The 23,871-nt window shown below is 37.0% G+C and overlaps 1 protein-coding gene across 2 annotated transcripts in view; it reads right to left on the bottom strand.

Annotated features, from left to right (window-relative positions):
* RBMS1 (RNA binding motif single stranded interacting protein 1) overlaps positions 1-23,871 on the bottom strand; it is a 96,487-nt gene that overhangs the window by 3,735 nt on the left and 68,881 nt on the right. Inside the window, exons 5-13 of one of the 2 annotated variants that reach the window (XM_086616186.1) lie at positions 22,102-22,259; positions 18,750-18,829; positions 10,332-10,447; positions 9,439-9,488; positions 9,250-9,343; positions 5,891-5,941; positions 3,644-3,754; positions 2,897-2,977; positions 1,569-1,653 (exon numbers count right to left, since the gene is read on the bottom strand). In XM_086616186.1, the coding sequence (XP_086472312.1) occupies positions 1,576-1,653; positions 2,897-2,977; positions 3,644-3,754; positions 5,891-5,941; positions 9,250-9,343; positions 9,439-9,488; positions 10,332-10,447; positions 18,750-18,829; positions 22,102-22,259 (819 nt within the window). In that variant the 3' untranslated portion in view covers positions 1,569-1,575. The remainder of the gene's footprint in view (positions 1-1,568; positions 1,654-2,896; positions 2,978-3,643; positions 3,755-5,890; positions 5,942-9,249; positions 9,344-9,438; positions 9,489-10,331; positions 10,448-18,749; positions 18,830-22,101; positions 22,260-23,871) is intronic. The other variant, XM_086616187.1, reaches the window with a different exon arrangement.

The following is a 23,871-nucleotide window of genomic DNA, read 5'->3' as shown; positions in this document are numbered from 1 at the left end:
CATCCTTTTAGGAGACTAAATGTTGCTCCTCCTGCCCGGCCTCAGCCTATGGGAGAGATACTGACAGGGTGCGAGAGAGAGGCAGGACAGAGAGACGACGTGCAGGATTATGCTACCACAGATCTCTGTTGGTAAGGAGGTTTCACATGCCCACAGGGGAGACTTAAGGCAAAAAAAAATAATTCCTTGAAAAGCGATTAACACCAGCCAATAGCCTTGGCACAGGAAACACACAGGAGCCATGATTTTAACACTGGGAGATAGGATAACGAGAAGAGCCTGTGGCTTTGCTTTCTTCCTGCCCTGGATGTGAATCAAGGATGTGGGCTTTCTCTAGACGCCGGCGTTTGGCCAGACTACAATAATAAACACAGGTCATATGTTGCGCTATGCAGACTGTGCCATCTGTTGAATGTGCAAAGTTTCCCCATTGGTTTGTTTCTATCTTTACATTCTTGAACATATAAGAAGTTGTTATGCCAGTAACGGGGATGAGAGCAGTGTTGTCAAATAGCACCGCTGATGTGCAAAATCAAAGGTAATGGCAAAATGTACGTACTGTTAGATCCATACCTTTAGGGAGAATATCACACAATTAGAAGTTCCTGACACATAACTGATCATGATTTTTGAGTATCTAATAAACACCATGAGGGCTGTAGAAAAACCCTTTTAAGATGGCCACTAACACATGATTGCAGCTGAACAGAATTTTTCAGTATGAGGCCTTACAAAATATGCTAAAAAAATGAAGTAGTCAAGTTGCCTGGTTTAAAAAGCACTCAGAAAAAGATGAGTTAAAATTCCAGAATTTTAAAACATGGAAGATGGAGAAGGGGATGGTTAGTGCAAACAACATTTTCAGGATGGTAAACTACAGAAAGCAAAAATTTTGCATGGAAGGAGTCTGGGTAAAGCTAATGATTGTTTAATAAAGAAAGGCCATGCAAGCAAAACCAGAGGAAACCTCCAGTAAGAAAGTAAAACAACTCTAGGATTACAGCCAAGCTAGGATGTGGCTTAAAAATTCATTGACAAAATTCTGGACCAGACTTCTTTTTCCTAGAATAAAGGATGAGCAGGGAAGTTTTCAGGAGAAAGGGTCAGCAAGGATTTCTGCCAGACCACCCCTCTTCCTGTAGTCTGTGAGTTAGTCACAAAGCTGCTTCCAAATCGTGCATGTACCACAAAACTAGAGGATATTATATGTATAAATACAGTTCCCTTTAGCATTGCAATTCTAGTATTTTTGCACTAATTCATTGTTATTCTTGTATACAGCATGCTGCCAAGATGAACAAATTAAAATACAACATCATACAGTTATGCTATAGAAAAATTATTTAAACACTATTACTCATAATTCATTAACTTACTTCTGGAACCTGTGCTTCCTTTCCCAGCTTCTAACTCTGGCCAAGTTCAAATTAACTTCACTGCCTGTCCTCAGATATTATCAGTGTTATTTTATGATATAAAAACAGAATTTTCAAAATAGAGTACTGCAAGTTATGAAAAAAAAATAATCTTTGAATTCATATCTTTCACATGACAGGAGGAGCCCCTACCTCACAGTTACTTATTTTGCTGATACGTATATGGAGAATGGTCACTGGACGTCTCTACTGTAACCTGTTGTTGACCACTGGCTTCCTGTAAATAAAATGGAAGACAAGACATGAGACACAAAATTACACAATGTTATCTGCAATCTGTATTTCCATGCAACTCATGCAATTAACAGTCTTCAAATCTCAAGTCTTTCTAACATTTCTCAAGCGGGGTATGCCAAATTGGAGGTGTTAACTTTGCATTGATTTACATAGAGAAATAAAATGGTCATGCAAACCTTTTATTTCCCCAGCTGCTTTGATGATAATTTAAAAAGACCTCTGACATTATAGAAATAAATACACAGAGGGAGTTAATAAATGCATTTTCTATCTGCAAATGCAAAAGAGCATTCTCCCCCTCTCCTTTTGAAGGGGCAGCGAGAACGACGGGACCTACTTACCACATGCACAAACACTATCGCTTTGAGTACTGTGGTGCGATTGGCACCAGGCAACACGAAAAATTGTAGTTGGGACTTTGCACACACAACCCCAGAAACCAAGGAATTAATTCAGCTGATAGTGCTCTGGCACTAAAAATGGGGACAGTGCAATGAGCTCATTACCAAAAGCCTTTCCCTGACCCCCATGAGCAGATGCATAAACTGAACCAAACAAGTTCTGGAGTTTCTGGAGAAGCAGACTTTGAAATGAAATGGTTTTTTTTTTTCTTACAGGCTCTGGAAGAGACTGCCTAGCACTCATTCTCAATACAAGAGCTACAGCATACCTCGTCTAGCTGCTGTGTTAAAAAAGTACTGACCTATGAAAGGGTGTACAGTTAAGTCCAAATAGTAGAAAAACTATTGTCTACCACTTAGTTATGCTCTTCAACTGGACTTGCAGAGCGGTTTATTAGGCAAATATGCATGGTATCCTGAGAGGCCAGGGTAAAATCGGGATTCTTTGCAAAAAGTTACAAACACAGTCTGTTAGCAGAGAAATCTGCTGACAGGAAAACTAAACGGAAGATCAAACTACAGTATGTCCCCTGGACATCTTCCTGTTGGAAGTCAGGTTTCACAAAACACAAAGTTCGTCTGAGCTATGCTCGTATGGAAGACGGCTCCAAGTACTGTACTGCTACAAGTACAGGTCATTCTTTTTATAATACTAGTTACATTAGTTGAGAACAATGACACTTCATAGTTTTAACATACATGGTATTCACAGTACATTCACAGTTACAATGTTAGGCTTTAAATGGTAGTTTTCCTAGCAAAAAAAAAATCTAGTATCATAGTCATGTCTCTTATCACTGGTCTTTTATAAAATATACTGACCTCAACAGGAACTGCTGCTGTCTGGACATGTGTATATTGGGGTATGTAAGCTCCTTGCATAGCTGTTGTGGCTGGCATGTACTAGAAAGACAGAGAGTCCATTAAGTTGTGTTAAAACCCAATGTAAGTTTAAGAGTATTCACTCATGATATTGTTTAATAGATATTAATTGTTTCCCTAAAGCAATATACATGAGAGAAAGACTTTGTGTCTGAAATCAATAGGGTTTTCAGAAAAGTGAGATACCTGTTTTGAGAAAACTCAAATTTAAACTTCCAACACTACGTAGAGGACTTTTCTTTTTCTGTTAATCCCAATCATCATCTTTTATTTTTTAAATCTATCTGCTCAGAAGAGAAGAGTCTTTCAGTTTAGAAGCTAGCCTGCATCTCTTCTTGTTTAGTTTCTGTTCCACACTTCGTATTGCTTTCTGCAACTTTGATCTCCTTAAGAGTAAAAACAAATATTTTTTCTTTTTCGGTACAACTCTGGAGTTACCTCCCGGGGTCCTTTCATTTGCTTTCATTTATTTTTATTTACTCATTTCCAATTTCTGATAAGCTAATAGACTGAATAAAAACTGCTGAATATGATTTAAAAATGGGGACAGTTCTTAATGTTTTATTGGATGAAAGACTACTTAAAGGATTACTTTTTTCCTACACGCAAGCTGCACACTCGTACTGTGATCTATACACAGTATTTTCTACTTGTGTAAGTTCTATTTTGTATTAAATTGCTACATACTGTTCCAGTACTGCCTAATGAAAGATGACTCATCTGCTGTGTCAGAGGGCTTATCATCGATGCAGGCTGTAGTGACATGGTGTGGTCCATGGAGGGAGTCAGTACAGCACCCTAGTAAAATAGAGAAAGAAAGAAATCGTTGTGGCAGCACTCACATTTTAATTACATTTTTGATTGAGAGCCTAAGTATGGGCTGTCCTTCCCAGAGGGTGTACCACAAGAACTCTCCTCCAGCCTAGGCACTGACTCAGGAAAGAGGTCTGGGGCGTTCTCAATATTCTCTACTCGAGCAGATGTGTTGTGCACACTTTTGTAATGGGGTAAGAACTGCATTGACTTCCTATTGACTATGCAACTGATGTACAATGCACTTGAGACACCTGCTGAAAACACTTTGTAAAATATGAGTTTAACAAGACGCTAACTTTAAAGCCAAAATCTGTGCACCTTACCAGGTATAGATACACATAGCTTAAGCTTGGGAATCTCAGGCTTTAGGACGAAACTTTTGTCTCATCTTTAGTAACGGAGGTTTTGGAGGAACATTTATGTTAGGAAAACTCTACCCATCACATGTGACGTTCACACACAAGACAGCTGCCCTACTTAACGGCTGGTTTCATTTAGCACACATGTTTTAGAAGAGTGGGTTAGCAATGCTGATTCTTTGTCTAAATACTAGTTACCGTGATGACCTTTCTATCACTCTTGTACCATTTTGTTAACTTCAAAAAAGGTACGTGTCGAACTTGGAAACATTTGAGATTGCTAAATATGGAGAGCACACTCATAAGGTTTTCAGAATAATCTGAAATGGAGGGTTTTCAACAAATTTCATTTTACCAATCATGTTATACGAAAACACATTTCCAAATACTTTGTATGACTTACACTTGCAGAAGTGTTGATTAAAATTGATATAGGCTCAAAACTAACAGAAATAATTGCAGTGTGCTGAAAGCCAGTATTTTGAATCAATAACTAATCCTTAAAAATAAAAAAGAAAAAAAACATACAGAGTATAGTTGGAAAAACAACCATGTGATCAGTGTAGATGAAATGAGTCACAGGCACATCAAACACTGAAAGAATTTCCTGTCTGTAGACTGCGAGCTTCTCTGCAAAGCAAATGAGCAAGACAGCACCAGTCTTTGCACAGGCCAAAACTGAACTTAAGTCAGGAATCTAGATTTTTATTTTCAACACAGAAATCTCATCTTGTATACCTGTGAAACTAATACACCTTATAGCATCATAACATATCATCTTTTGTCTTTCACAGCATGATTTGCAAGATAGTTTTTCATGAAAATCCGTGTTTGTAGAGAGAAAAGTTAAAAACAGTTGTGTGCATGTGTGTTTAACATCAAAAAACACAAATACAACAACAACGAAGTGTGTGAGAGAGTGTTCTGGTTCACTATCACCTTCTTTGCATGCACAAGGAGAAAATGTTCTGCCAAGGAGATTTACATTCTATAATCTGCATGGAGAGGTTAATTAAAGTCAAGACAACATCCTTTCTATATCTGGAAACAGACTTGTTTGTTAACTACAGGAGTGCATATATTAAAGCGCCTGTTGTTATTTGTAATGCTCAACTCCAGAAACCTAATAAGTCTCAGATATAATGGTATCTAATTGGCAAATGACATAGATAAGAAGAAAAATATCATGGGAGAGTATAGATCAGAATGCCTGACAGTCTGGTACAGATGCCACAGCCAAAAGGGTAGGGAGACGAGCATTACTCATGAGCGGTGAAGCCAGAACAAGCTATGCAGGTTTTCTAAGTGAGTGCCCGTAATGTCATTTGTATCACTACATCCATCTGTCTTTTCACAAATTATCCAGTCTGAACTATTCTAGACCCATTCTAAAACCTTGGGTCTTCAATTCCAGTTCCTGGTAAGTAAACAGTATGTAAAACATTGGTATTTGCAAAGTGATTTTCATTTAAATAAATAAATAAATAAATAAATGAAAAAAAAAAATTTTCCTCAGGATGGTGACTTGGTAACTCTTAACTGTCCTCATCACCTCAATACCCTGAAGGCAATAAAATGAGGCTCCAATTCAGGTTACTTTCTTTGTTTCTCTTTTCATTTTGATCCATGATTTAATCATGATGTAATTGTCAAAACTCTGGAAGTAATTGGGCACTAACTGACCTATATCCTGATGGTTACAGTATGCAAAGTGTTTATACAATCAGTAACACAAAACCAAAGAAGAATAAAAACTTACTGGGTGCTGCATTATATATGGTTGAGGCTGCATCCAAGAAGGACTCTGAACCTAGAACAAAATCAGTATTTCATTTTTCATTTTAGTCTTTGTTTTCCTGAGTACTCCAACTGAGATATAATAATAATTTAATAAACCACGTTAACAAGCCCCCTCCCTTATTTATTCACATTTTAATGCAATCAGTCACTCTGTGGAGCAACACTGATTTATATAAAGTGTATTTCTTGTACCTGTAAATCAGAAACAAGATTTGGAGACAATGTACCACATACACCTTTCAGAACAGTATATCATGGGTTCAGTGGAGGTCTCAGGAACTTCTATCAAGCACACTGAAAGGGCTCAAATAGATGCATGACAGATTTCTACTGTGTTGAAAAAGGAGGCGCATTCTGTCTTTGAAATTCTTTTGGGGAAAAGCAGTTGGGATCTCAGAAGATATAGCATCATTTACCTTCTAGTGTGATCAGAATAAAATGAATTGTGGGATTTTCACAAGGGAAAAAGAAACCAGGAATTCTGCAGGAACAAGGAGAAGATTTAGGAGAATTGTTCTTCTCCGTGACATTGTGGTATGTTCTTCCCAAAGCAGAGGAAGATGAGAAGGTCCTGACGAGCATTCCTGCTTGTGCAACTAGCACGTTTTCTTCAAAAACACTGACTACCCAAAAACTCAAACTGAGGTCGGATGCCTAACTTTGCATGATAAGGTAAATTTAAAAGATTAAAAGGTAAACTAATAGGTTATATGATTATCTTAGTTAAAAAGAGCTGGTTTTAACAGCTCTTTGAAAAATCATGCTGTAAGAAATATTAAAGGTACCAATGGAAATGCTTCCTCTCCATCTCCTCTAGATGCGTAGGATAAGGCAGGATTCTGTCTGACCTGTACTGCTCGTGCAGAACTGACTCACCACTGCTGCTGGACATTTAAAGCCCCTTAAATGCTTCTACCATCATTCTCAGAGTCCTGTAAACAGGACAGGCAGACACTCTTGAAAAAAAATCCAGGCAAGATATTTTCTGCAAGACGGAAATACTTCTTTCCATTCTTTTGGTACTGACTTTCAAATCAGAGTACTATTTTATTTATTTTTCAATCAGAAAAAGAGCAAACAGGAGTGCAAAAACAGAACACACTTGAACCCTCCCTTTCCTCAGGCAAAAGCTTAATGGCTAAAATACTGGTACAGCCTGACTAAAGCTGTGGTTAATCTGCTCATACTGTGATAAGTAACTGGCTTAGTACTGTCATTTGGATATACAGGAGTTGCAGAAACAAACACTAGCCGAAACTTTATTAAATTTGTTTACCTTTAATAAGAATAAATCTAGGAACAGGTTATACCATGCCTCAAAGAAAAAATAAATAAGTCATGCTCTTGTGATATGTCCTGTTGCGTAGATGACAGAATGCTGCAGGGTTTCAGTGAGAAGGGATCAGTGATGAAGATGTGACTAATGCTCAAATTGTGAAACTCTTCTGGCCGAGAACCTCCTTCCTCCCCAATACAGAATACTTGAATTTAATTTTCAATTCCTATTACTGTGGCACTTTAAGCATAATGATGTTAATAACTCCATCCACAATAATTTAAGCTCGATGCCATGTAAAATGAAATACTGGTAATAATATTTCTGGAAACATACAGTATTGTGGTCTGTCTATCTCGACAAGCCCAGAAAAGTGATACTATATTCCTAAGAAGTGTATTTCCATGCCAACTTCTAACTTTTACTTAGATTCTGAACATCTAAAAGTCCTGTATTGATAAATATTTTCTATTTTAACAAAGAATAGCAGCTAATTCTACTGGAATATTTTTCTGGGTGAAAACTTGCTGTAATTTTTGAAGTATTGCTATACAAAGCAGAATGATTCAATATATTGAAAAATACAGTACCAGCACTGTCTGCTGAGAGCAAACATTGTCTTGCATAAGTCACCTCAGAAATTAATATAAAATTAATCCAGCTGCCCTTTACTCCAGAGTACAGTTTTACCTCCTACATAACGCTTTGCTCATGCAAGAAGGCATTAGAGCTCCAAATTAATATTAGACAATTCTTCTTCATTATTCTCACCCAAAATGGCAGGTTATATGGAAATTTCTGCAAGGGAATACTGACCAAATGACCCACAGTGCCCCTGTTAGCCTCCTATATGCATTCTACATAGTCTTCTACATTCATTTTCACCCATAGTAAGCTAGAAAACTCAGCACCTCTCTCTCACTAAAAAGCAAACAGCCTCTTCTCCTTCCTCTAACATAGTCATAAGAATTTTTCAAATTTAATTGGTATTTGGTTATTTTGATGTATTTTGGTTACTTGGTTATTATGTTATGTATATGACCTGAATCACTGATGTTTACTTTGTCTACGTGTTAAACAGTAAAATGTCAAAATAGGCAACCATTTAGCCTACACTGGGATAATTGGCATGTCTCAAGTAGTAATTCCAGAACATACATCTGAGATGGCCATACTAGTTGCATTAAATGCAAGTTGTATGTAAACTGAAATGTATGATGCCCTAAAATTGAGCATTCCTAAGAGATTCATATCAAAGTACAAAAACTGTTCCATTTAATTTCTCTGCATGTTCAATTGTTTGTCAATATCCCTTAGCAGGAACTCAAAATGACACCTATCAAAATTCCTTTTCGGGAAGTTTTGGACAGGGCTCTAAAACCAGTAAATATGCACGATTAATGTTTTAATTTAAGGTTCAAAATAAAGTAACTTTTGTTTAGAAACATAGTTCTAGACTACTAAATACTCTTAATATGAAAACACCGAATTTAAATGCTAATGCAATTTGAATTCTGAGTCTTTTTCAAATTTCCTTCTCTAATATCAAGCAAGTTTCTGTACCCTTCTTCCTACAACTACGTAACACGTTATTGTTAGGCTTTTTTTTCCCCCCTCTCACTGAAACAACCTGGAGGAAAGTTCAAAAAGCATGAAGAAATATCTTTGAAACAGAATTTAACTGAATCAACAAGGTTTAAAATAAAGAGTAATTATTTTAAAGATACATTATTGACATTAAAAGAACTCAACCAAGAGAAAAATCATACATGAAATGAGGAAGTGGCTACAAATACCTTAGCCATCAGCACAAGTTAGAGGCTTTGTTTTGCAAGACACCCTGTATCTCATTAAATTGCTGTGCTTCCTGAAACAAACACACTTTTAGTTTTTAAGGCCATCATTTTCATGCTGCACAGCATGAAGAGGCCACTTCATTAAAATGAAGCATTACCAGAGAGTTCATAAAACCAGATGTAGCAATTGATAAATAAACATAAGCTCCAATGAACCATTTCAGCTATTAAGTTCTAAAGACAAACCTGGTATGTGGAAACTGGAGAAGCAATATATGGCGTAATAGATGTCTGAGTGATCATTCTGTTTGCTGTAATACTGTAGGGTGACGGATAAAATCTAGAAAATGCAGAAATATTTATTAAATGCTAGTTCTTTGCATCTTTCATAACGCAAACTTTTTTTTTTTCTTAGTGTGCCATTATTTAACATACCCATTTTGTAAAGCAGCTGTGGTTGGATCATATGTGAGTGTCATTCCAGCCTTTAAAAAAAAAAAAAAAGAGTGGAAAGAAAGAGTTGACAAAATTCATTTTTATCGTAAACTATTTCTCTTACTTTTTCTCTAGTTGTATTATTTTTAACTGAAAATTTGTATTGAAATAGTTGATTACAATGGGTTAGGGAAAGGTTAATTGACAGAAGTAATTATACAGTGAAGAGAATCAGCGATATTTGCCATGAATGCAAGTTTCTGAGTTCCCAGCATGAGGAACAAAATGCAATCTATGAAACATCTGGCTAAGAGAACACGTGTGTGTTTCAGAGGCAGGACATGAAGAGGATTATGTTAGGGTGTTGCCTACAATATATTAACTGTAAGAATGAATAGGAAGAGCTGTTTTTCAGAAGACATATTTGAATTTCCTTGTCTCATGTAAATGAGAGATTAACAAAGCTGTGACAAAAAAAAACCCTAATGCTGCACTGCATTGGTATACTATTTTAATAGTACTATTTTAATCTTATGAAAGTGATGTGCACTTCAGTGCTGCAGAAATCAAAGGATTATTTGCTACATGGAAATAAAGTTATTTTTCAGGTAGTTTTATAATATAAGAAATATCTCAGGCATATTCCTGACCAAGTTGAAGAGATTTTATTGTTTATTTAATGAGGTGGGATTTAGCGTTTTGCATTTTGTCTTTTTTCCTCTTAAGAAAGATACAGTTAAGTATTTTATAGAGTTGCAAACTCTCAGGTAAGAGTTGATTGCACATTTTTAATATGCTGAAGAGTCGAGTCAAGCCAAGAAGTCTCAATGCCTATCATTTTTGTAAGTATTCATTATTGTACACCCACACTAAAGCTTGAAGGGAGGACTTACAAGTCTCACCTCGCCTTCTCTGTGCCATGCTCTTCCATTCTGTATATATTTATTCTGATTCTGTCTCTTTTTCTGTCCTCCATCAGCAAACTTGCACAATAAAGGTTCTGCAGGAACTGAGAAGAAAGAAGGAATATTAGCTGAAGCAGCGTTCATACACAGGTGTTCAGTGCTCCAAATGAGGTATGTTTTTTCAAGTTATATTCCCAATATGACAGTTAAGTAACACGGACTCATACTACAGCATCAATGATTGTTCTGCATAGCACAAATATAGCTGCCACACACAAACAGAGCATCTGGAATGCCATGTATCTCTCTAAAACCTGTGGGAAAGAAACATGATCTGTATATGCTGACTCTGTAGGTCTGGAGATGAATAAGAACTGCCATCTGAATTCTGAGCTTTGCCTCTTAGGAGTTACATCTAAGGAAAGTGGAGAATATATCCAGCCAAAGGCCTTTAATACATTCCCCTCACCCCTTGGAGGTTTCTGTAATGTCCCAAAACTTAAACTGCTCTGTTTATCCAGAACAGCCAGAAGATCTGGCACAGTACCTCCACTTACTCTAACTGGCAGGGTGGAGTGGGCACCTTTATCTCCTGCCACCTTGCACTGAAAAAAATGCCACAACTACCCATTTTTTTTATCTCTGCTCTATAAAGAGCACACAATGCAACCAGAAATTCGTCAAGATTTTTCTTTTATCTCGTTCTTTGCATACTGTCATGAAATGATATTGCTATACTTTTTAAATTTTTTTTTCCCATAATGCAATCCTGACCATGCCTTAAATTCTAATGTCAAAATTCAAGTAACGAAAAAGAAAAGTTTGCATAGTATTCTTTCCCTATTACTAGCTTAAACTGTAATAGTTTCTGAGTACCTACGCTGAAGTACAGCTCTGCTACATCACACCACACCCTCCTTAATCACAGGGTGGAAGCACTGTTATGGCTTGGATGTGAACACTTCTCTGCCAGTAATTCCTAACACATGAGCTGTCTAAGCTTTACCATGACACTCCTCCAGTCGTTTGCTGTTTGGAAACACCTGCATGAGACACGGCTGGATCTGGAAACATGCAACTTCCCAAACGTAAACACATGGGGCAGGAGGGCCACCCGCAAAAAAACAACCCCAAGAAAAAATGTGGCATATCTGTATCATGCAACAAAATCTATTAGTACAACCATGGCCAGTGCCCATGTGCTCTTCGCTCTGTCTGCATTTACAAAAGATGATTGGTACTGAAAACCTCAGAGACTCCTAACCTGGCAGAGAGCCTGACTTTTAAACCATTGGCACAAAACTAACACTTATGGCCAAGTCATCCCTGGCTTTGGATGGCATACCTAGAACACTAGCTCTGCTTCTACCAGGAAAATATCCACTTCCTACATGACACACTTTTTGACAGCCTTCTCTGTAAAAGACAGGTGGACTAAGAGGCAGAACTGGCATGTGGTTGCCTGTCTCATCTCCTACACTGACCACACTCCCGTCAGAGACTTGGACCTCTCCTGTCCATGTGCTGGTTTTCAGCAGTCAAATAACTTCAATATCAGAGTCAGACTTTAGTACTAAACATGAAAACTGAATTAATTTTAAAATGTATTATCTTACAGAAAATAGTAATTAAAATCCTATAATCATAAAATAAACCAGGGAAAGGTTAGGCTAACGACACTGAAAAAAGTATTGGAGACCTACGGACAGCGGAGGAAATGCACAAGGAAATCAACAGAAGCCCTGAAGTAGAAGACAGAAACTGGAGAATATTGTCTTCAAAATCTTGCATTCCTGAGGGGATTTTTGGCATTCCCAGAATTGAGTTTTGCTTTAGGGTCTTCTATCATGAGAAAATCTTCTTTCTTGGCATATTTGGGGGAAAAGGTAGCTCTCACAGGTAGCAAATACTTTATTTAAAGCTGCATTACGCTTTCACAAAAAATCCCCATAGTAAATTGCACAAAGCTTTTATGAAAGCGTTATTCATGTTATTCATGCTTACATTTCCCATTGTCTCAAGGTAAAGATTATTTTTATAAAAGATAAAGTCAGAGTAAATCTGTCCAACTCCTTGAATAAAATGTTCATTAAAATCTATTTTGAGAATAAATATGATTTTTTTTGTCAGCAGGTAATTGAAAGCAGCTAAATTTTAAATGATGAAACATCTTTTGTGATGCTACTGGAAATACTCTCCCGACAAACTTAAAGACAAACAAAAAATGGAAGAAGAATTATCCATATGTATTGGATTTTGCATATGTAATGCAGCAATGAAAAAAGAAATTTAAAAGACAGTAATTTGTGATTTGCCAGAAGTTAGTGCTCCATCTTACTGAACACAGATCTGGTCATGGAAAACCTTATTTTTCCGACCTTCCAGCTTCTCTTGCTCTTCACTGTGTCCATAAATGAAGCCAAATGCTGTGAAAGCTCCAATTCACATTAAAAAAAAAAAAAAAATGAAGCAAACCATCTAACCATCTATTTAATTCCGCCAACTGCTGCTCTATAGCATTTGCCTTCCCTGATTTCAGTTCAAGATCTGAACGCTGATAGTGGGGACTGCTGCAATTGAAAGTCTAACTCCAATTTTTGGCTGCTCTTCCATACATGTGACCTGAGTACTACTGCATTTGTTGCTTCAAGAACACAATGACTGACAATCATCAGAGGGAGGGTCATGAGAAGGAGAAAAACCTTCATAGAAGCCAGGTGTGATCTATTGATCCCCTTGTCACCGAATAATTAACATAGCTCTTACTCTCTTCAAAATTAAATCTGAAATCTATTTCTTCACCTTACCTTTCCTCATTTTTTTCACAAATACGTAAGTTGCTCTCTCTCTTGCACATACAAACATGTATATAACAGAGAGATATATAAACAAAAAACTCCAACAAGCCCTACAGACCAGTCAAGCAATCTTTTTTTGTGGTCCAGGAAGGAAGGGAGAGTCATTTTTATTGTTTAATTGTTGGGAAGTGTACAGGCCCAGTGACAAAGGGGATCATTAATCATTCAGTAACTTGCCTGTATGTGCAAAATAGAGAGGCATAGTATGAATATTCAGAGTTGCGCTCACAGCTAAGAGATAGATGATGTAAAAGGCTACAACTTACACTGGATTTATGCTTCTGCAGCTAAGACATCATGTTTAAAATGCCCACTCTACTGCCAGCAGACACTCTCAATGGTTTGTAGATGTCTTTTGAGCTGCTGCCACAGAGGCATTCCATAATGGTGAGCTTTCCTGTGCTTTAACAGCAGGTCAGTGCTTTAAAACCTGGCTGTGAAAAGTGCTGACCATCTCCTCCTGCCCTGAATCACCCTCCACTAGAGCTAATGTTTTTACAGAAGAAAGATGGGAGTGCAATATTAGTCCAGAGAGTAAATACTTCCTTGTCGTACATATGTTGTGCACATGTATACATTAGAATTCAGTCTTTTGTTTGTTCAGTGTCTACCTAAACACGTACCAGGTAATACTATAAATAAAAGAACATCAATTTTGTTCTTGTATTGGACTTTGTGTTTACACTCTTAACTTTACATGGCTAATTTTATCAACTTTTCAATTAACCCTGCTTTCCGATATTAAAAAAATACAACAAAATATTTTTAAAATAAAACCAAATCATGGAGCTCTTCTAGCTGCTAAAAAGAAGAGCTAACTCTATCCCAGTAAAACCAGGACAAATACTATTCTTTATCAGTTTTCAATTAAACTGCATCTTTTAGTGACTTTCATTGCTTATTTTCTAGTGACAAAGCATATGGGACTAATGAATTCTGACATCAAACCATCACTTCAATGATGGAGCAAGCCTGTACAGCTAGAAACTTTTGCCAAAAGATGTGGGAATTAAAAAAAGTTGTGCAACTCAAGATCTCAGTAGCTTTACACATTTAAAGAGAAACAAAATAGATACTCTTCGTCATTCACCATACACCCAACAGTGCCCAGGGTTACGTTTCTTTAATAATTTACACAGGGTTTAATAATTTGACACAGGAGCATATTTTGAATGGTTTATATAGTATTTTTCTTTTCTATTCCAATGTTGCTTCATAAAGCTAGGCAGTAATTATAAACTACGAGAATCAAAACAGTAAAAGCTTCTAATCTTTGATTTAATGGGTAAAATCTTCGTTCCTCTGCCTTCAGTGTGACGATCAGGAGGAACGCCAGCATTGTGACCTCTTGATACCCTTTAGCAGTGGTTTTCAGAATGCAGTTCATGGATTATTTCTAAAGGATCTGTGAAAGATAACTAAGAAATGGGAGTTTATGGTCAAACGGCTTAAGTTCACTAGAGATCTGCAGTGCTGGATACTTTGCAAAGGTAAGCACACAGGAAAAGCTCGAAAATGACTGACACAAGATAACTACTTCAAGGCTCCATTTTCATTCCTCTCCTGCACTAGAAAGATGTCCAAGATCAGAATCATTTCAAACAGTAGCATCTACCACAGTGGTGGATTTCTTCCTAGTCTACAGTCAACAGCACAGAGTAGAGCTCTCACACTTGTCTTCAATTTCCTCCCTGAAACGCAATCTGAGTGACCAATATCTTTACTGTAAGTGGGAAAAGGAGAGTGGGTCATGGATAACCTATGATTTTTGGGTCATCACCATAACCCACCCTTCCTGAAGCAAAAATGGTACAGGCTGCTCAGCAGAAATGCTCTCGACCTTACACACATTGAAACAAAATCACATAAGTTATTTTTCAGTAAAAGAAGTATTAAATAATCCATAAAGCCTATACAACAGGCATAAAACTTTTGTAACTTTTTAACTTGTGTATTTTTCATTTTAAAGGTAAGAGAGACAGATACACTCAGACTTGCACATACCTTACGTATTCTACAGCACAACTGCTTTATGTAATTATTTATATAATTATTCTCATGTATCATCATGCAGCTACATGGTGCTGTGACAGGGAAGAAGAGATGCCTTTCATGATTTTGCTCAGCAGATCATTTCTACAATTATTACGCGTTCAACACAAGACAAAAAGGCAGTGAACATTAAGTATCATCTTTAGGGGAGGGCAGCTAAGTATACTGCTCTGTCCTCAAAACTCATCTTCTATGTCCTGGCTCCTTAGTCTAGTCTCTGTTTCCTCCAATTCATGTCATGAGGGTTCATGTTTCAGAGGGGAATAGAAAAGCTTTAAATATGACATTATTCACTGAAAACAATAATTCTTTAAAGAGAAAAGTGGAACTAAATGCAAAAGTTATTTCAAGATCACGGCAATCGTAATAAACATACACTTGAGAAGAAAATTAAATACAAAAATCAAAGTATTGAGAGAAACGGACAGAAAGTCATAGTCCATAAACCAGAACAAATTTTACAGTAACTTACATAACAAATGTACAAACCTCAACTAGAACAAACGGTGAAACTAACACACCACTTCTAGGAGTTTTAGGATTATACCAACTTGCAGTGCATTTGAAATTGCTCCCTGAACTAACTTTCCTTCTTCCTGACAGAAGAAAAAGAAGGACACACTAAATATTGAATATATTTCATTAAGCTAATACGGAGCAGGGTAATAAAGTCCGAATAGCTTGTTACAAGTGGGTTCGGTTTGCTCAGTATCATCAGTGCCCAGTCACTCAAGCCTACAGTCGATGCTTTAGTAACTGTCCCCTGTGCTACCCTTGGCCCTCTCAGATTCACAGAGGTTTTTCTGTCCTGTTTTCTCATGCTCCAGAGGAGGTTTCACCTATGCTTCCTATAACTGTGTTTAACCCGTTCTTCCATCTAAACCCAAACTTAGCTAAAATAACAAAGCTGCATTATGAAAGCATGTTTTTGTTGAACAGATGTTCTTCCTCCCACACCTATTTCATTACAGGCCTGTCTCTCCTACCCTCCTCATCCTGATAACAGTGTTTTTATAGTTAGGTCTCTTTGCTGATTTTAGCCAAGTTTCTAGGACACAATGTTTTAATTTAAACACGGTTCCAGTTCTGTGATTTTATTTTGCATGTATTTGAACTTGCTCCTCTATAACCTCGAAGGATGCTAATGTATTTCAAAACATTTTCACAACCTTTGTTTGTCCAAGAGCTTTCCCACTACATCCACTTTTCTCTGTGCAGGAGTCCAAGAGCACAGTTGCTGCATTACTCTGCCTCACTTTTTGGCAGTCTGTAGTATATTATTATGCATAAGCTGCATCATCTAATAACACTGCATTATTGGACACGTGCTTGCTATGCGGTAACTTCAGGAAGAATTTGAACTCCATAAAAACCTTTCCAAGGAGCAATACAACTTCATAGCACTAGCATGGAAAAGTAGAGTTGGGGTTGCATCCTATATAACAAAATTGAGAGTCTTTAATAAACAAGGTTTCCATGACTGTCTTATGCACCTACTTATCTGATGCGTTTTTCAGTGTCATGGAGGGTGCAACTCATCTCACCTAACTGACTTTCAGACATTTAGAGTTATCTATTTCTGAGCAACTCATCTAGACACACTTTGTAACCGCAAGGACAGCTGACAGCAAAGATGTATCAGTCTCTGGAGGTGAATGCTTTCTTACCTATTTGAGACAGAGAGCCTAGACAACTACTTTGCCGAGTAAGTATTAGAAGTTAAAGTCCATGAGGTAGATTGTATCTTGAGACTTCTCTTTCGTTTTCACTTTTTGACCATCACCAGTTTATACAAATTTCTAGTCCCTAATGAATCACAATTTTCTGGTAAACATTTTCCTCCACACTGCAGAAATAGTTCTTACAATTCCATGCAGCAACTTCTTATTTCTACCTGGTTGAACCTGATCATATAAGGGTGCAAATCCAGCTTCAGCAATGGCCCAGCAAAGAAGAGCACGATTAGCAATGACATGCTTGATGGCTTGTTCGTTAAGAAGAAGATAATGCAAGTGAAAATAAAAATGAGCAAACTAAAAAGCACTAATAGGAGGTTCTGTTACTTTTTTTTTTTTTACTGGCTCTAATTGATAGAAACCCCTATATGTTATTTTGAACTCTTGGTTTCTCCATGCTTTTACTCTTAATTATGTCCCAGCCACAGCAGCACTATAAAACTAATCACAGAGGGTGGATCTGAGCATAGTCAGCATTCAGAGAAAATCATTCCATGATCTCCTTGCCCCTAAAGGGATTTTCCATCTCATAAAACATGGATTGCTAAATATATGAAATAGAAAAGTAAATGTTATAGCCTCTATGTATAACAAAGTTTTAACTAAATAATCTCAGCAATCAATCCCAATGCAAAGGGTCTGCAAAAGCCAAGCCAGAGAAGTCAAAACCCCGCGTTAGATTAGTGTTGGGAAAGGGAGTGGTTTCCTGTGCTCTGAAGCAGCTTTCCATCCCTACCACAGCACAGACTGCTTCAAACTGGAGTAATCTTTCAGGGATGAGGCATGTATGTAGTTTTACTAAACAAGCCACATTCTTGTCTGCCTGCCGAGGGCTGCTTTCCTCCTCCTCGGTGTCAGGGTCTGGCTGCAGAGAACATTTCATCAGCAGGATAAAGACGGTTTCGGCAACCACATGAATGTAATTTGTAAAATTCCCACTTGGGATTCTCAACAAAATGTTTACCAAAAGCTGCCTGGAATGTCAGGCATGTATTCTTTCCTCCTTTATTGTTCTCTTTTCTTTCTATTTTACTGTGCTGCTCTGAATTTCCTTTCCTCATTTTTAAGTGTTTATGGACTTTTAGAAACAGGGCTGACAAAGCAGAAAAACTGATGAGGAACTTGGTGTGACAACAAAATTGCACTATGTAGCGTCTCTGCATCTTGCCTTGCACAATATTTCTAGAAGTAGCATTCTTCATTGACCTCCTTCCATCTTCCTGAAGGACCTCAAAGCCTACTTAGACTTGAGGGTCACAACTCCCCAATGAAGAAAAGTGCCTGGTGTTAAGGCACTACTCCGGTATCTGCTTTTTCTAATCGAATCTTTTTTTTTAAATTGCTTTGAAAAAATCACCAACAGATGGCAAAAGTAGTCCATTTTTTGCCTCTCTTAAAAAAAATTGTCCACGGACAATCAGCCAAATTCTGTTCTGATACACACACAACGCATACTTGTCTCCTGACTTCAACTGGGATTATGTGGGATGTAAATTTGCGCATAGCTGGCTTAAGGCATCTTAGCTGCTTGCCTGTTTGCTAGGAGAGAACACTACTAGATTCCTAGAAAAGGTTTACAGTAGAAAAGTGATATACAGTGCTCCAAGTGAGCAAGTATGACAGTCATCCAACAAGACACAGTTTAATTTTAATAAGCCTGCCTCTGAATGAGAAGCCAGATACAACAATCCGTGTAACAGGCTTCCACTATGTAAGCAGTAACCCATTCATACATCTTGTTAGAAATATGTGCAACGTACCAGAAACTCCTGCTGGTGTCTTTATGAATTTTCCATTAAAATGAGCAATCACTGCTTCACATTTTTCTGTTGACTCCATTCTAAGAAAATAAAGAATAATTTACATAAATTAAACACTCATCCAAATTCGCATATTTGTGATTTTTTTAAGCATATTTCTTGCTTTTTCTCACTTCACTTTTGTGGCTTGCTTTCCGATGCATGAACAATAGAGAGAATGTTTTGTAAGAACGCACAACTTCAGAAAGATAAAACTAAACTCAGTTAACATTTTATGCACTCTGAGGCCAAAGTCACTGCCAAACTGCAAATACAATACCCTTCCTTACCTAGAAATTAGGCAGAACATAACTTGGATAGCTACAGTACAAAGTACCTAAGCAGTCTTGAAGGAAGCAGAAAGACTGATGCAAAACGATTCATAACCGAATCCTTCATGTCCATGATACATGTAACAGATGTTAATTCCCCTTTTGATAGAGGATTCTGAAGAGTCTGTACAGTTTAAGAGTACTAAACTCCAATGTAAACATGCCTGGCCACATGACCCAAACTGTCTTTGCAGCTTTTAGCTCATACATATCATCCCGACTAAATGATATACCTGTCTCATTTAATTGTCTCCAAGTTACATTCAAAACAGGAACCAGTAACAGAATAGCTGTGACGGCTACTGAGAATTTATTCAGCATCCTGAACAGGTTTGTGCACTTATGTTGTCAAAATTAGACTTAATAGACTGGGTGGACTACTGGTGAGCTAGTGCTAGTCTGGGAGCTGCTCCATGGGTTGCAGCTATGTCCTTAACAAAGCAACGTCAATGTGTCAGTACTAACTGCCAGCTTGGACTAAGTTGCAATGGATGACCAAGACATGCAAGTATAACAAAATTTACTTTAAAAGAAGAATATATTTTGCAGCTGCCTGCAAGATGATACTTGGAAAATGTTGAACAGAGATTTTATTTTTATTTGTTCATTAAGGTCTGTGATTCAGATCCACAAATTAGGCCAATGGCCTCAGCGGCAAAGAAGCAGTACTAAAAATCACGAAGTCTTGACACCTTGTTAATTCTGATAAGCCTTTCTGCACAGGCGGACACAATATAGTCATAGACAACAAGCAAAATAATCAAAATGCCAGACTGAACAAGAAGCTTTCTTCACGGTTTCAAAAATACCTTCTACAGAATTTTCAGAAGTTCTGGATTGTTGGATCTGGATCAAAGAAACGTGTGGGGGTTTTTTTGTCTCACATGGAACAAACAACGTAATTTAGTTTCAGACTCAAGTCTGGACTTGATAAAATATATTATCCCATATTAACCTAATAAAATGCTTCCAAAGGCAAGAAATTAAAATCTTTATTTAACATCTACATGTTTCTTGGACAATTTTAAGTTTAACTAACGTTTGTCCAAAACTGTTAGCCTTCCTTGCAGAAGGGGAGAAATTCTGATTAGATACGACAGCAACAGCTTATTCTATAAACTATGTATAATATATGTATGTGAATTAAAAAAGAGGTATATGAAAATAACTTCACATTTATGTATATATATAAAATGTAACATATAATACAGAACCTATCGAGAAAATACTTTAAAACTAATCTCTTCTAACGTCTTTAATATAAGCAAGGTTTTGGATACACACAAGTCATCTGGATTTTTACATGCAACTCTAAAACTCTTCCAGATATATTAGAATAAAAGCATTCCTAAAACACCGCTGATTCAAGGTAGAGTTGGTAAGTAAGTTTAGGGAGCAACAACTGAATAAATTAAAAACGTTTACTGAATTTTAGCTTTAGTGCTAATGGATTTTGCCCTTCATAGTACCAAAAAGTGAAAGCTGCATTTAAGCAAGCATCAGTATTTTCCAAAATTAGTAAATAAAACTTTTGGATACATACTGCTTCGCATGTCATTTAAAAACACATACACACATTATGTGTATACTTGTATGGAGCTCACACTCAAATACTTATGCATATGCCTATATGAAAAAAATACAAGTGTATGAATGAAAAAAATGTTCAATTAAATTTACACCAAAAATATTACAAATGCTTACTGGTTTATTTAAAGGGGACGGGAAGAAATTTTGGTAGAAACCAAACTGGCTGGTTTTGCACTCTTAAAACACTATCATTCCATTGTTTCTAATTTTATTCCTTTGTTGCACCTTCTTGAAACTGGACAGTCTTCCAAGCAAACAAATTGTTGGGGGGGGGGGGGGGGCGGGGGATATTTAAAATAATAAAACCAAAAATCACAGTGCTGTGAACTACCCATAGCCAACTCACAGGGAAATCAATCCCTAAAAATTTTGGCTTCATCAGGAGATACAATTTCTTCAGTTCTTTTCTGTGCACTAATTTTAGATTTTACTATTTGTTCAAATATAGGGCTACTGTAATATTGGCTGAATATCTAAATTACTGGAATTTGACTGTTAACAGAGATTTACAACATATTTTGAGAATCTCAATTCTTTGCTTAAAGCATGCTCCTATGTTTGATGATAGAAATCTCCAATCTAAAGCCTCCAAATTTTGATTGCTGTAGTAGGTTTAAAGCAGGACTTAATGAGAGAGAGAAAAATATTACAAAGGCACAGAAAAGGCTTTGAAGAAGAGACTCCAGAACAAATAACTGAATTAACTAGAGAAAAGGCAGACTTACATGGACAGAATATTTGGGAGGTATCTACTAATTTATGGAAAATATTTGTTCTTGTTGATTTGGGAGAGATACTTGACCAAGCTGTCAAATATTTTAAGGTGCGATTTACTGTAAGTGAATAAAAATATTTTCTTTCCCAGATGACAATATGTTAATGAAAATTCAAAGGGCTGACATTCAAAGCCCTGATTCGATTTTCTCAGAGCAACTAATGAAGAAAAAGAAAGAAAATTTTAAAAAAACTGGGGGGAGGGGGGGAGGAGGAGGTCTTTCTTATGGTCTGTTGTCTCCAATTCAAGCCTCGAAAGCCAGAAATGTCACAAAAGCTTCTGTAAAGCACTGCATAACTCTTGCTTACTGGTTCAGGGATAGAGAAGAAAGAAGTACAAAAAAGAGGAAGAAGCAGTGGAGAGTGAACTCTTATTTTAGACAGTCATCCAATGAGAGCAATAGATTAAGATTTAGCCATCAAAGTGAGATGAGACACAGCCGTATTTGCTTTACCAAACAGAGGATTAACAAAACTCTTCTGGTATCTCCATTTAGATCTCTCTATTCCTTGAAAGCTTGATAATTTTCAATAATTTCTGCCTTTTCCTCCTATTCCTGCCTTTTAAATTAAAATAAGGAGAAAAGCTGCCATCATGGCTAACACCACTGAAGTACCTTGCAAAGCCAACACCACGGCTTGTCCCACTTGAGTCCCGCAGTATCCTCGTAGAGATAACCTGCCCAAACGGTTTAAGCATGTTCTCAAGCTCCTGCTCATCCATTGAAAGCGGCAAATTGGAAATGTATAAGTTAGTCGGATCTTGTTCTTGTTGCTGAAAGAGAAATAAAAACAATTGTTATTGTTGCCACTGGAAAGACATTTTGAATAGAAAATATAACGACAATTACATATTATTCCTGGTACAGATTTTTACTTCTCAGGCCCCTTTCTAAGGGCTGCTCTTCCCTAGTATTAGTGACCTCCATCTTCTGTCACTGTATACAGCATTCCTAAGAAAAGCTCCCCTTCTCCTATTACTGCTGACAATGACATTTTTAAGTCGAGATAAAGGTGAATAATTGACCAGTTTATAGTCCGTATTACAACTTCGTTTCAAGACTTTTCAGAAAGAAAAATAAAAAAGCATAAACAAGAAAAAGGAAAGAAATTAGCAGACAAGGAAATACAAGACTGTTGGAAAGAGCTAAAAAGAGCCAGAAGTAAATTAAAAAGAGAAAAGATTAGACTGACAATTTGGAAATAATACCAGGAAAAAAGGAGACAATACATTTAAGAGCATGAACATTGCCAAAATATTACCACAAGAGTAGGCTGATACACACAGAAGTGAGTGGTACACTGCCTTCTTCTCCCATACATGAACGTTTTTGAGTTTTCATCAAACTTTTACATTGTGCATTCAGACAATACAAAAAAAGTCTTCCAAAAACTTTCTCTAGAAACAAACAATATGACAGAGAAGGGCAGCCAGGAGATGAGTGATTAGGGAGGAGACAAATGCAGTCACGTCTTTGCCATTCCCCTGACCTTAGGCTATCTACTTTGTGTGATCTATGTATGCACCACAAAATTCCATCTCAATCAAAGAAATATTTTTGTTGAAATTGATTGTTTCCAGTGTTTGTCTACAGATTCTCTAGCTGTGGTTAGGGAGCTTCTCTTGCATCCCTCTCATACTGCTAATTGCTGGCCATGCTCCACGATGAAATACATTCTTAATCTACACAGATCTATATAACTTGGCCCTTACAGTTGTGCAAAACCTCAATGTCGTCATTGTGGCTCCCTGTACAGATACAAGCCTCTGCAGCATGCATTATATTCAGTAGAACTGTTTTGGCATTAGGAATGATATGATCTGAAACAAAGAAAATTTTGTTGGCATAGTCCTAAGCTTATTTTCATTCTGAACAAGAGGGCTGACTTACAGGGAAGTTTGAAGCAAACTAGATAACAAAAAACAAAACCACAACACTTTCCTACTGGAATTAAAGCATTTATTAAAGTGATTACACCTGTATGGGTGCTGATACCTTTTTATGCAAATTAGACATCAATTTGTCCATAAGCTTATGTCCTTATAACATCTCAGTACCTTTGGTAGCGCATTGCATCATTTAATAATTTTGCTATCCTGGATATCACCTCTCAGTTGGGGTTGGTTTTCCCTAGGAAAAAAAAAGAAAAGGAGCAGGGGCTAGGGGGGAAGTCGCACCTTTTGGGCACAGAAGGGAATTCTCATGTTCCAAGAACTAATGAAAGTTTAAAATGGAGAAGTAAATTCTATGCATATGGATCTTCACTATTTGCATTTTCACTCCAAGTCTTATATTCATTTAGAAAATGCTTTCAAGTTTTCTGTAAAGGTTTGGAGAAACTTCAGCATCAAAGGACCGATAAAAGGGAAATATGTTACCATTACA

Source organism: Tauraco erythrolophus, chromosome 8 (assembly GCF_009769465.1).
Source record: "Tauraco erythrolophus isolate bTauEry1 chromosome 8, bTauEry1.pri, whole genome shotgun sequence".
Lineage (NCBI taxonomy): Eukaryota > Metazoa > Chordata > Aves > Musophagiformes > Musophagidae > Tauraco > Tauraco erythrolophus.
The sequence above is the reverse complement of the archived record's forward strand: the minus strand, read 5'-3'. Positions and strand labels throughout refer to the sequence as shown.